We start from the raw sequence: 14,574 nt of genomic DNA, 5'->3' as shown, positions 1-14,574 counted from the left end.
CATCAGGGAAGAGAGATACCATCATTTAAAAAAGACATGATAAGTATATGCAAATAAACATGGTTTCAGTGCCATTCCAAAGTTGCATGGGTGAATATCACCCAGGGAGGATAGAGCAGAAGGATCACGCAGCCCTGGCAGGGACAGTTTCTTCTGAGTGGCATTGGGCAGCTTGTCTGTGGGACTCCAACACACGCAGAGAGCCGGGAGGTGTTCGGAGGAGAATTATAAAAAGGACTTAGAGGTCTGGGAAGCCTGTATTCCAGAGAGAAACGTCGAGCTTAACTAGTTAAATATTTCCTTACTTACCATGCCAAGAAAAAAAAAGATTGCGATTTGACTGTAGCCCTAAAGTACTGACAAAGGTACAAAGTGCCTAGATTTTTTTAGCAGACATCTCATCTAGTGGAAGTTATAATACGAGTCAATAGTTAAGTGGTAAACTTAGGCAATTTCAGACCAGAAATAAATTTTGAATTTTTCACAGCCAGAGTAATTGGCCATAATAAACAACTTTTTTATGGATATAGTGCATTCTCCTTCTACTAAAGTGTTTAAATAAAGATAAAGTATCTTTTTGAAAGAAGAAAGGACATAGTTACAGCCTTGAGGCAGAAATTGCCGGGTGAAGCTTTACAGCCTCCATCATGAAGGCAGTTCGTATAGAAAATCCCTGTGGTCCTATCAGGCTTTTAAATCTGTGAGCCTATGGAAACACCAGTAGGTTATACACTGGAGAAGAGACAAAGCACCCTGGTCTAAAGGCTTGGTCTAAAGCATGATGTGAAAGGATGTGATGATGAAGCTCAGGCAAAATGACCATGGACAAGAGTCCTTATATATTTTGCCCAGCATCACATGGTTGTGACCACCTCAGCTTTTGATGCCAACGAAGTCCAGCATGAAGTCCCGCATCTCCCGAGACTCTCTCTCTCCTTTCCCCCCAAGGACTGTGAAGGTTGTGGGTGGAAATGCAGAGGGCCACCATTTGAGCATGTCCCAAGTCTGTCTGGGTGGTGCTTGGATTGAGTCCAACCAGGGACTGACCCGCAGAGTGCTGCCCCCAAAAAACATGGCAAGCTGGCACCTGGCAAGGCACAGGTCCTCCTGCCAGAGTGGGCAGTCCAGGAGCAGGGCTAGTGGGTGTACAGGAGCCGTGGGCCGCCAGAAGCCTGCAGATCTGTCCTGAAGGAAGGTGGGTTTTAACATGCACTAGTGAAAAACTTTAAAACAAATTGAAGCAGGCGTCCCTATTAGCTTTCCTCACTTGTTTTTTGTAGGCTATCTGCAGAGCACTGACTCTCATTCAGCACAAGTGAAATACTCTGCTACATGTGCAAGAGCAAAACCAATATACATATGTAAGACAGCAGAGTCTTTTTCATATGCAAATTACAAGTGTCTATGAGTTAAAAAATCAGAAAAAATTAAACATTTGAGTATCCTCTAGGTGCCTTTTATTTTCAGTATATGCGTCATGTTTTTTTCATTTTTAGTCACTCAATGTATCTCAAGATTTATATGAGAAGGCTTTTCACTGTTCATCCATCATGCCATTTTAGCATCTCGTAATTCAAATTAATTTGAAGATCATCAGCGCTCTCAGACATAGTGTCTGTTGGCTGGCCTTGCCGCCACATTTCTGGTTTTCTCCATGCTTTGTGAAGCATCTTTATAATGCGAAGATTTCATCTCAAGGAACATCTGGAGAGTGGTCATGTACTAAGTGCTAAGGTATGCCATAAGTCAACTGAAAAAAAAAAAAAAGAGGATCCTTTTCTTCTAGTCTTAAAGCTAATAGTTTTAAGAGCATGAACACTAATGGGATTACATTGTTTAATACACTTCTTGTCAGACTTAAGGTTTAAAAAATGCTGATATTCCCACACCTTTCCAAACCTCCATGGTTTTATTTTCACAGGTATGATGGTGCCATCTTTGACTTCAGCTGTGTATTTCTTTGTATTTTTGGGCCTGTGCACCTGGTGGTCCTGTTGCCAAGTGTTTGATCCGCTGATATTCAGCTGTCTGTGTGTATTAATGGCTATATTCAGTGCGGGACACTTGATTGGACTTTACCTGTACCAGCTACAGTTCTTTCAGGAGGTCGTTCCACCAAAAGATTTCTATGCCAGGTGAGAGAAATTAATTTCCTGTTTTGTAGTGAGCATATGATGCAATGATTTGTTATCACATGGTGATGCAAATGGTCTTCCACATAATGCTTTGACAAATTTTATGCATAGCTTCATATTCAGTCTTGGAAGACTCATAGCATTTCAGACTCAATGGTTTTGGATGACAGAGAGAAGTCCTGTCTGGGTAATTGTGTACAGAGGGCTAGGGCAGGTGAGGAGGGGAAGGTGATTTTTGTTTTGTTCAGAGGGATCCTCAGATGTGAGTGAGAAAGATTTGGCTGAGACAGGAGATAAAGGAAACCCGTGGCAGCATTGAGGCAAAGGCAGTGTATGCACGCAGATTTTTGGTAGAGGAAAATAAATGTTCTGAGGTCTAAAGTCATGGTGTCTTAACTGGGCAAAATGCATGTGTGTGCCATCCTTGTGTGCAGAGACTAAGGGCTGCTGTGGCACTTCTGCTGTATATAATACTAGTCTGTTAATGCAAAAATTCTCTTTGGTCATGCAGAACTTGCCAGTCTCTTGTTCATACTGACAGCTGCATTGCTTAAGTCAAAAAGCAGCATTTCTAGTTACTGCTGCAGTAAACATTGATTGGATTGATTGGATGGATTTATTTCACCAACCCTTTAATCTTTTTACATGCTTTTGTACTGTGATCTAAAATAAGATGAAGGAATTGATGTATTTTACTCATGACTACTTTTTTTTTCTACTGCATTATGATTGCAAATTATATTTATGCTACATATTTGTAGTGCCATAGTAATCCTTACATTAAACTAAATATAAACCTTAACTTTATTTCTAGTAAGGCTACTGTTCCTTTTAAGTACTGTAAGTTGAAGGTGAAAGGTGTACTGGGGAGAATCAATTAATAATTTATATTTCAATGCACCATAAAAAGCAGTAAAAAATGAGCTGCCTAGCTACAGTACCTGGTACTTTAACACTTGTTTTGACATTTTATTTAGTACAGATTAACAGATGTGTGTTTTGTGAGGTTGGAGTTGCTAACTTGAGGAGGCTGATTGGGAGGGCATAAAATTACCTGAAAAATGGGAAAAGGTCTGTTTAGTTTAGGTTCTTTTGTGCCACCTAGAGGTCATGGTATGAGAATGGGTGATTTCTAGTCTGAAGTAGCTCAAATGCTCCCAACTTCCCTAAAAATTTTATATTGCTTTCTCTGGGTATTAAGAAAAGAAAGAAAAAATGGCTTCAAAATTCTCAACTATTTGGCTATGAGGATATAATCTCACAGTGTTTTACCACAAGACATCAACAATATTTTCTCAAAGAGAAGAACTATGTGTTTCATAACATTTTGCTAGAATCATAGAATAGTTTGGGTCAAAGGGACCTTTAAAGATCATCTACTCCAAACCCCCTGCAATGTGCAGGGACATCTTCAACTAGATAGGGTTGCTCAGAGCCCCGTCAAACCTGACCCTGAATGTTTCCAGGGATGGGGCATCTAACACTTCTCTGGGCAACCTGGGCCAGTGTTTCACAACCCTCATGGTAAAAAATTTCTTCCTTGTATCTAGTTTAAATATTCCCTCTTTTAGTTTAAAGCCATTAGCCCTTGTCCTATCACAACAGGCTCCACTAAAAGTTTGTCCCCATCTTTCCTGTAGGCCCCCTTTAAGTACTGAAAAGCTGTGATAATTATATGCAGCCTTTGTAACAGGTGTCATTTGTAAAAGTCCCTTTTTTTCTTCTTAATAGTTTTATTATTAATTTTCATTTACTTTAATTTTCATTTACTTTAATTGTCAATTAATTTAGTCTTAAACTTATTTCCCTCATTAAGTTATTTTTTTGGTAAATATTGTAATTCTACATTTTATGATAAAATTTTATTCAGTACAAATATGCCACTTTAACTTAGTCACTAATTTTTGAATTAAAAAGTCTGATTGCAAGTAAGTTGCCTCTGCCTCACTGTAGCATGAAAAAGCACCTTCAGAGTTTAGATTAAAAAAACTCCCAGTGTTGGACTTTAGAGTATGTACCGACCTTATTGTAAGCAGAAAATTATGTTCTTGAAGACCTTGATGTCTCTTGGGCTGCTACTATTGGATACTCTGCCTTTTACACATAATATCACGTGAGGGACTCGTTCTAAATTACATAGGAAATTATGTTTGAATGTACAAAACACTGATGACAACTCAACAGAAGGTGCAGTAAATATATTTTCCTTGTTTGTTTAATTGCAGTTCTTTCTGCTGTGGATTTACTTTGATCTACTTTCAGGGAGGTGTGTTTGAATAGCATCAAGACAGGTGTTATCGGTGCTTGGAAGTACAAATCTGAGTGTGAGAAAAAGACACTAATAGGATTTTTAATAATTGGGGTAGGACTGGTGTATAAGCGGTGGCTAGAGGAGGAAAATGAGAGACACATGTATTGGAATGGTGCAGAAAAAATATTTTAGCATTTTTCATCCTAGAAGAAATTTGAGACCTTGCTATTTTATGTACCATCTTGGTTTGAAGCAGAACTAAATATGCAGAGCTCCCATTAATGCTAGTGGGTGGCTTATACAGGTAAATTATATACTGAGAAAAGAATCTGATTCCCCAAATTCTTCTCTGCTATTGTCACCCAGAATATGCTGTTTAATGTCTTTTTACAAGAGGAGAGTACCAGATCATTCTCATACTTACTCAGTGGTCTGAACTCTTCTTACTTAGTTCTAATAAACTCACTGTATGAAAAAAATACAGCAGGTACAAGTATTTGCACGCGTTAGCTTTAGTGCCATTACAAACAGACCTTTATCTGTACATGAAGGGGAGCTGAAACATAAGGAAGAAGGGCTTTTGTTTCCCTGTAAAGTTTTGAGGGCTGGATCCCCAGGTTAAGCTCTCCTCAGATGCAAGGGCAGATGTGACAACTGCTCCTGTTGGGCTGCTGATGGATACTTTTAGTCTCTGCAGAACCTAAGGGTGTCATTTTTAAAAGCTGCTAACATTGGTATTTCTGAGTTTGAATTCTCAAGTTGACAAGAAATGTACAAGCTGTTTCTGATCAATAAAAAATGTGTTGTCTCTGAATAGCAACGCATTCAGCTTGCCACTGTGCCGATTGATTTCAGACTAAATGAAGTTAAACTACACCCAAGCCAGCTGGAAAGTTCTCAAGTTTACAGTATCTTTCAGCTAAGACTCGCATCATCTCCATGCTGCTCCTTCCTTTTAAGAACTTTCAAGTCAAAGTTCAGCATTTACGATTGTAAGAAGTGACTGAACAGTGTCACCAGAAGAAGGCAGTTTTCCTGAAAAAGATAGTCTGAAATCTGGTGAATTTATGAATTTTGTCCTTATGGCATTCTGCAAGGAAAGTCTGAAGTATAGCTGATGTGTCAGGGTTAAGCACGCTAGCGGCAGAGCTCACCTGAAGTTGCCTCTGCCACTAACAGCTGTTCTTCTCTAGACCAGCCCACAGTGGAGAAGTGCTCTAATTGCCCTCGAGGCTCTAATTGTCTCTAAATGGCACAGGAGGACCAGTGTAAATAAGGCTGAATCTACCCTTCAGTTAGGAATTACCTAGTTGCATAAATTAACACTGGTTAATTACCAACTGATCTCTGTCAAATAAAATATCCACACTCATTTATAACTTCACTTAAAATAGGTATCCTCTGTGCTGACTTGCTGCTGTAGTGTAAAAATTGGTTATTTACAGAGATGGGAAAACAATAGCAAGAAGTACGCATTTAAAGCAAAATTTGGAAAGTATCATATTTCTGCCATAAAATTCTTTTCACCTGAGTTAACAAAAACAAGTCAATGAGCTAAAATTATTTTAGAAATTATGTACACAGTGCCACAGCCTGAAAAAACATGCAATAATATGTTTGCCATTTTTCAGATTGCTGCCTCCTTTCTTCCTGATGTTGTTTATTTTGGCAAAAGTATGTAATTGGGGCAATGATAAGGTCTTGCCAACATGAAGAAATAGGATCAGTGCAGCGGTATGAAGTTTATCCTGAGTCAGTAAAGTTATTCCTGTCCAAAACTGTGCTTATAAGCATATTCATTTAAAGATCCAGTAATCTGATGTAAACGAAAACCTATGGGCTTTTTTAGAGTTTAGGTCTGTCTTGTATTGCTTGTAGTTTTCAGGAACCTAATTTTCAAAATAGTTTACATACAAATGGTTTAATCTCTGGGAAAGCATCACCCTTATAAAGTGAGGCAAACCTAGGAGTCCAGGGATTGTGAGCCACTTCATAGTGTTAACGTTATTTCACATCTGTAAATGAATGGGAATTTGGAATTGCACAACTGATTGCTTTGTTGCAATCTGAGTGGGGAAGTCTAATCTAAGGCTGTCTTTTCAACAGGAAATCTTCATCTGAAAGATGCCTATAAATCTCTTTAAGCGGGACTTTTAAAATAGGTTTTACACTGATTAATAATAAGCTTGCTTAAATGATTCTCTTATTTTTGGAGGAAGTGTTATATTGATATTTGCTACAGATGGTATATTCAGAATATCCAGTTTGTTTTCAGATCTGAGATGAGTCCAGTCCAAAATCCTCCATTTGAATTTCCCTGAAAGCTTTGATCTAGATTCAGAATTTGTAGCCCAAATGCTCTGTTTATCCAGGGTAATAAATTAATAAATGCTTAAACACAGTCTCAAAAATATTCCTGGAGTTGTCGGAATAGGGTGGGACATCCAGCTATATTTTTTTTTTCTAAATTAGAGGCTAAGTGTGCTATTAAAATCTCAGCAGGAGAACAGATATTGCCAAAATAGCAAGATGTAGCTGATCAATTACCTTGTTGGCAGTGTCTTGTCTCTCTCCAGGGCAAGAAACTGATCTCCTGCTGCTTTTGTAGCTGCACTGCAGCCCAGACCTGGGCAACATGTTTCACTTGAGCTGCAGCCACTGTTAGTCCTTGCTGCTGACCAGCTTTGGCACCTATCTCAAAGGTGCCTCACCTATGAGGGGCAGAATATTCTTACCCCCCATATGAATTTCTGAGATTTTGAATTGCATTGTAACCTGGTCATAAGCCAGTGTTTGACAAGACGGAGTGTTTGAAATTCATTTATGTATCCTGTATTGAGCTGCCCTTGCGCTGCAACAAAGGTTTCATGCCTTCTGCCTGATTTTTTTAGCCACTTACCACCATGGTACTGCAGCACCCAGTGCCAGGGCAGAGACCCCTGAATACACGCCATGTAGAGACACTACACTGCCCTCCTTCTCTTTCCATCACCCTCTGTCAGCAAAAGCACACTTTGTCGTTGCAGAGAATGCTCCAAACCATGCTGGCCTAGCCACACATTTGTCACAATGACCAGATTAGGTTTGAGAGCTGGGATTTCTCTCTTGCAGAGGAGAGAATAGAAGTTAACTAATTGACCTTATTAATACAGAAGTTTTGCAGCTGAGTTTCACCATATTAGCTCTATCACATCTTAGGAGACTATTAATTCTACTTAGAAGACTTCAGCCTATGTGCTTTCTTAGAACTTTACCATCAGCTTTATTTTATTTTTTTAAGTTATTTTGCAAAGGAAGTGAATTACTCTGTTAGCAGCTTCGAAATGCGAGTTCAGACTCCCATTGACAAAAGACAGTGATCATCCTTTCTATTATCGTAATCTGTTTCTAAACTATGCAGTAGCCCAGGGCAGGTGGACTCATCTGGGCTCCCTTTCCAATGAAAGGTTGGATGACATGATCTTTTAAGGACCCTTCCAACCTGGGCTGTGCTATGATTCTGTCATTCTATGTGCTTTTCTGAATTATATGATTCTGCACAAAGTGTTTTGTCCCAGGATTTTGTGCATCAAACAAAGTCAGTTGTCCAATATTATGCTAGGAAATGTTTCTGCGCTACACAGTAAACAGTCCATTTCCTATCAGCTGATCCATCAGAGTCTGTGTGGTCTTCATTTTTTATTAACTACTTAATTATCTGATGACCAAAAAGATTCACACCTATAGCTGTGACCAGTGAGCAGACAGTTACCAGAACTCATGACAGTGTGGCAGAAGAGATGTAAATATAGGTGAACCAAGGATACTGGAAAATACATAGCAAGTCTTCTATACTTCTCCATTGTGTTTGTTTCTCCTTCCTAAGAGGAAGGTCTACTAGTTCTTAACAAACCTTGCACATTCTTTAGTTCCCTTTTAGTGTCTTCACTGGAACAAGATGGTGTGGTTTGTATCAGAAACCGATCAAGATGACTGACAAAGAAAGAGTCCTATTTAGTGAATCCCGCTCAGAATTTCATTACGAATTGAACTTTTTACATGACTGAAAAAGAGTAATATCACTTTTTTACTGTTTTGAGTTTTGCGCTTTTAACCACTCTGATAGCATTCTCTGGAATATCTAAATGCAATAGCAGAGTCAGTGGTGGAGTTTCCAGTCAGTTGTAGCAGGAAAGCCTTGGAAATGTTGCAAAACTACTTGCTGTTGTGAGAATTCCAGCTTAGTGTCTGCCACACGGGCATTTGGAGATTCATCCAAAATGAATTCACCCCTTTCAACGCTTATTCAGAGGGATTCCTAGGAGATTCACTCATCAGCGGGCATGTAATAAATGTCCATGCTATGCTCACTTTATAGGAGAGTTGTACTCAACACTGATTTAAAATGGTTAGCTCAGGTTTTGGTGGAAGTCCAGTGGTGACAACAGAGAAGCCAGTGCAGACTTACCTAGCTTTACTAGGGGGAATTTGTGGCCCTTGCTGGTCGTTGCATGGTTATTAGTACCCACCTCTTTTTGCTACATACTGCAGTTCTTTAAAATCAACAAATTCTTGTTTGTGCCAGGATTTGCAGCAAGTTTGAAACTTTTGAAAAAGCAGCAGATTAACTAGTAAGTAAATGGCAGCAATTTCTCTGGCAGAGCAGTCCTTCCCAGCCTCCCTGACAGTCTACGTGGTGGTGTCTCTCCATCCCCACAGCGGAGCCATTGGCGTCCACCATAACTGCTGTCCTGCGCAAAGTGCCAAATTCAGCCTTGCCAGAGGCAGGCACAACTTATTCATGTCACTGGCCTTGCATCACAAGTGATTTATGTCCCTCTATCTTTTCCTGGACTTGAAAGGGATGTAAACCGAGAGACGTGCTAAGACCTTTTAAAAACAGATTCTAAGCTGTGTTTTGCTGCAGCAGCGAGCCTGCGACCAGTGAGCGCTCTGGCAGCGTGATGGGGGCTGGCCCTGGCCACAGGTGGTTCTCGTTAGTGGGGAGAGGGGAGCCTTGGCGCTCCCAACAACGTGTGTGCCGTGTCCGGAAACTGAGCATAAGCTGTAAACATAAAAATCAGTCACCATCGCGTGACATAATGTTGGCGAATTGCCACTTCCTTGCTGTCTCCTGCCCCCAAATAGCCATGTGTTACCGTAAGAACAGCCAAAGGTGCCTCTTTCTTGGGATGCTTTGAAATGCTGGGATGAGCAGGACAGAGGAAAATGGCAAAGATTGTACAAGTGCTGATGTATACTGACAAAATTCATGCTGATTCTGGTTTGAAATGGGTGTGCAGTTGCTCTCGTAAAAGAGCCTTCCCACTTTCATGTCCATGGACCCATCTGGCTGGTGTGGGACCAGCACACCTCCGCTAACAGAAGCTCTGCTCATGGTCAGGGAGAGCTGAATGACCCCACTCCCCCATACACACCCTGTGTCTGCTTTCATGTGTCTGATTCCCACACTGACACTTGAATACAGAGTCCCTGCCTGTCACAGGCTGTCCTGTGTAGACATGCAGCGGATGACTGTGAAGAGGTGACCCTTTAATTTTCTTTTCATATTTTTTAAAGAACACAGATCTGCATGCTATGATCATTGAGCAAGTGTCTGAAACAAAAGACAGAGAAGGAATGGACAGACATCAACCCCTCTCCTCCTACCTGATTTGGATCTCTATTGCTTCTGGTATTGGGAGATGTGGATTATAATTAGCAAACTTCTCTTGGCATTACAAACTTGTCTACTGTTTTCCTGAGGTCTGCTCACCAGCCTTTATTTTCATACTGTGGCATGCCCAGAAATTGTGATGATAAATATTTAGCACTTATGTAGCTCTTTGTGTTTTCAGCTCAGTATATAAACATTGACAAATGAATCATCCCACATTCCTTGGAGGTAGTAAAAAAGACAGTCCTGACTAATCTCGGTCGAGCACACACCAGGGAGTTAGTCCTTGTCTGCACAAGAGGCGGTCTCCATCAGTGTCTCTAAACACTCAGTGGATGTGCTTAATCTCTTGTTTATGTTCATTTAGTTGAAGTTGGGAACTTACTGATAAAAACTGAGCCAACCAGGTGCAGTTTATAACCGATTTAAAATGAACTGTGTTATACAGCTTTGTTTTTAAAATTAGTTAATTAGGTATTTTCCCCACATTTCCCGAGCCTTATGATCCCATTATCTTCTTTCCCATGTCTTGGTATTTTATTTTCTTTTTCTGTTTAAAAACAAATGGGAATCATAACTTGCATTTCTGCCTTAGAGCATTCTCTGCTGAAAAAGAGTATCTTCTTTGCTCATATTTTCTACTGCAGAATCTCTTAATTTGGGTATCAGTCACTCTTGCTTTTATTTCAACCTGTTTCACCACCAGCTGAATAAGTGGAAAATCTCTTTATCCTCTGCATGCATCACTGAACCTAGCAGACTGTCCCAGTGTGACTGAAAAGTATCATCATTCCCTTTCAGAGGTGGAAAAATTCCCTAAGAGAAAAATTAGATGAATTGCATAACCCACCCAAGATAGCCAGAGCTTGGAATAAAAGCCTAAGTTTTGGCTGCAGTCTGTGTCCTTAGGTTCCTAGATCACGGACCAAGTTACCTCAAAGTTAAAATGAGTGTGAAGATACACTTTAAAACAATTTCTGTTCTTCTGCATGTTATTCTAAGAGGTAACAGTAAATCTCTTAAGCTGGCAGGCAGTTGCATGGCTAGTTGGTGTAAGGGTCACTTGCATGTTCTGGTCATGTAGCATGACCCCAATAAATGGTGAGGCTCACCAGGGTTATTTGAGCATGGTCTCCTCTTCCTAAATGATTTCTCCTGAAGCGTTATACTCAGTGGACTAGCTGTGTAAACCATCCGTCCTTCTCCCAGCACCTGAGCTTAGGACAGGAAGACTGTGGGCTGCTCTACCTGTTTGAGTTTTGGGAGCGGGCTGTCCTCCCTTCACATTCCCTGCTGAGCTTGTGTGAGCCTTTCTGAGGTGGGACTGTTGGCTCCTTTCCTTTCACCAGCTCTGCCAACTCACTTTGAAAAACCAATAACCTCAGTTACTAATTGGCACAGAAAGACGTCGTTAAGCTGTGCCTCCTGCTGTGTGCTGAGGTGTCCAAGCTCACCCTCTGGCAGGGGGACGCCTTTGTGGCCATGGATGTTTCTGAACATGCCTTCGGTTTTCCCTCTCCCACTTTCCATATGGCTCCTTAGAAACCTGGACCTGCTTTCTCATTAATTTCATCTCGGAGTAGAAAATGCAACTAAACATTAAAAATTTTTAATTTTGTTGGCACCATTTGGGTGGTGTCCTTCCCCAGGCGGTGGTGTTCAGCATAAGTTGCTTTTCATTGCCCCATACAGTCACAGGGAATTTGCGTGTACGTGAGGAACGGGAGTGGGTGGCAAACCACTGCACCTGGTGCCAACCAGCCTCCCCCACTGGGGTGACCTTTCTCCATCCTCTCATCTCAGCAGCGCTGCCTCAGCTCCTGCAGCCTCTGTGCTCCTTGAGTTCCTTCTGGTTTGTAGCTGAAACTGTTTGAATTTTAGTTTTATTTTAGTGACAGAACAAACAAATATCCACCTAACTACCTAACACATGAGGCAGGCTGTTGCTGTCAAAGCAGTGATGCTGCTGGTCCTGGTGATAAAGGATCATGTTGAAGGAGACACTCTAGCTAAGGTATCAGGCAGGGGCCTAACACAATTTCTTCTGCAGCTTTATCCCCATTTCACCTTCTTGCCATCCTGTCTGGTGGTCTTCCCTCTGCCAGATGCTCAGCTGTCTGATTGAGATCAAAAGATACTGGAGTCGCTCCTTCGGCACATTCATTCATCAGATGATCACTTCTGGAAGTCCCATCAAGGTCCCCAAAGACTACAGCGACATCGCTGCTTTTCTAGCTCACTGATGTGCTGAAAAGAGCAATATCAGTATCAGTTCTCACCAGAAATTCAGAGAACAGCTGAGTTGTGTCATGGGTAATGAAACAGTTTGGGGATCCAGAGAGGAAACCCACTGATAGAATAGATCTCCTTCATGCCAAGCTTTTGAAGATAAGGGTTTTTTTCTCAGTAAGCAAGGGCTTAATAGACCCACATCTACTATTAATGATAACAGTGGGGAATTACTGTCTCTTAGGCAATGAAAGCATACTACAAGCTTTTGGAATAGAAAGTCAGTACAAAGCTCAATTATTGAATGAAATGTGGTATATATCTCACAAATCTTTATGTTCAGACTTAAATTCCCCTCAGGGCAGCTGCTTTATTTCAGATATATGAAGTATTTGAATGTCTGAAGTTGGTAATTTTTAATGGGTGTCCAGTCCTTAACAGCTTCCAGTCACATAGTTTCAGAGAAAATTCCATTATCTGGTTACTTTAAAAAACCAGGTTATGTAGCAGATACTATTTAACATCCTGTTCTAAAGTTGTTCATTCACTTGAGAGCAAAGTGATTTTATTGTGGCTGCTTATATGGTCGTTTTGTTCTCCCTGAATTAAGATTTGTGTTGTATTTACAGTTTTTGCAAGCTTTTCTGTAATCCACAACCCTTAAAGCTATCCTTTCTGCTCTACAGCTTCCTGGATTCATGGCTCATAATTTCTCTCTGTCCTCATTATGTGGATGATATTAGCACACAAGTTTTAAATTACTTTTTTTTTTTTTCATGAGGTTTCTCATGCAATAGATGTGCATTTGAAATTAGTTTTCCTTTAAAAGAAAAGTCACTGATGTTCAGAAGAGGGTGGGAGATGTACCAGGGCTGGTTTTGTCATTGCCAGAAAAGCTTTGATCCAATAGAAGTCATGGAAACCAAGACTTGGTAGAAAAAAAAAAGTACATCTGCTAAAGAGCTATAGAAATATAATGACATTAAAATAAAAGTTAGAATGATCTACTTACCCACCAAGCCTGTATTCACCTGTGTGTATGCCTGTATTACAGCATTGTGATAGCAACACTCTGAAGGAAAACACTTCCAGACTTAGTCTACATTTTCAGATATTTCCAAAAAAGTTATTAACTGTTAAGCTGAAATTTATCATAATACTTCTCAACCCAAACAATCAAATTTTTGTGTTATTGTTAATATGGCACTGTTCCACTTAGCCAGTTCTGAATTATCCAAGTCTTAACCAAAGCAAGGTCTAGGCCTTTTAAGTGCTAGAAATACTTGCAATGCTTTTTAAAGCTTGTATCATTCTGAAATGGATAAATTTAATAACTTTAGTCCAGCTGTGGACTGAGTTTTGTGTCTGCAGTATCTCCCTACACAGTTGTCCTGCTGATCTGAGGAGCAGGCATGAAGGATCAGCTCCTTCTCTATGGAATCTTATAAATAATGTGATTTGGAAGGGCAAATGCCAATTTTGCCATCCATCCTTTTTTTCCCCTTAAAAAGCCATGTGAAACCAAATAAGTCCTGCTCGTCTTATCACTAATTCTTTGGGATGCTTAATGCATTTCAGCCAATTTTCCCACCTCTTTTCTCCTTGTGTTTTGCTATTTCTGTAAAAATGTTGTGTCAGTTCAGCATACCCTGGAGCATTAGCCCCGATGTGGTCTGAATTCCCAGCCTATAGCCTAGAGAGTAACAGCCTTCTGGATGGCAAGGATGGGCCTGGAGATACCATGGGGCTGGCTGAGTCCTTTCCAATGGCATGTATTTCTTTGGGCGTATAGCTAAATGATGTACTGAGGGGAGTGGGGTGGCTCACAGGTTTACCTTGGAAAAGACTTTACAGATATAATTTTATGGATCATAACTTGTGTGTAGCTCTGCCATCCCAGTACAGAAAACTCAACAGGATGACTCATGTGAATGAGAGACTCCAAACTTTTAGGAGGAATGTGTAGAAATGATATTTTCTGTTTTCTAATTAATTTTTTAGTTTTTATCCACTCCTTCTCTCTTTTCCCCAGGGCATTTTCCAATTCAACAAGGGTATGTACCTCTTTTAAGTCAATGTTTGAAAAAAGTTTCACTCTTCAAGCAATGCTTAGAGTTTGGGACATAGCCCTTTCGTTATTTCAAGTACTCTTCTTCATGAATCTCGATCTTTGGGGCTTGTCTTGTGAAACCTGAAGTTTTGCCTTTTCTCCCTGTATGTCAGCCCTTTTTCCTCCATGAAAAGATTTAACACCATCACCACCCGCTTGCCGCCCCAAAAGGCTACACTTTCTTTTGGCTTTT

General features: G+C 40.4%; 1 protein-coding gene across 1 annotated transcript in view; it reads left to right on the top strand.

The window, feature by feature from the left end:
• The window catches only part of PIEZO2 (piezo type mechanosensitive ion channel component 2), a 325,545-nt gene that overhangs the window by 198,627 nt on the left and 112,344 nt on the right, over nucleotides 1-14,574 (top strand). The window contains exon 7 of the mRNA XM_074146852.1: nucleotides 1,922-2,135. Coding sequence (XP_074002953.1) covers nucleotides 1,922-2,135 — 214 coding nt within the window. The remainder of the gene's footprint in view (nucleotides 1-1,921; nucleotides 2,136-14,574) is intronic.

The sequence above is a fragment of the Numenius arquata genome, chromosome 4 (genome assembly GCF_964106895.1).
Source record: "Numenius arquata chromosome 4, bNumArq3.hap1.1, whole genome shotgun sequence".
Classification (NCBI taxonomy): Eukaryota; Metazoa; Chordata; class Aves; order Charadriiformes; family Scolopacidae; genus Numenius; species Numenius arquata.
Note: the sequence above shows the minus strand (reverse complement) of the source record. Positions and strands in the feature narration are given on the sequence as shown.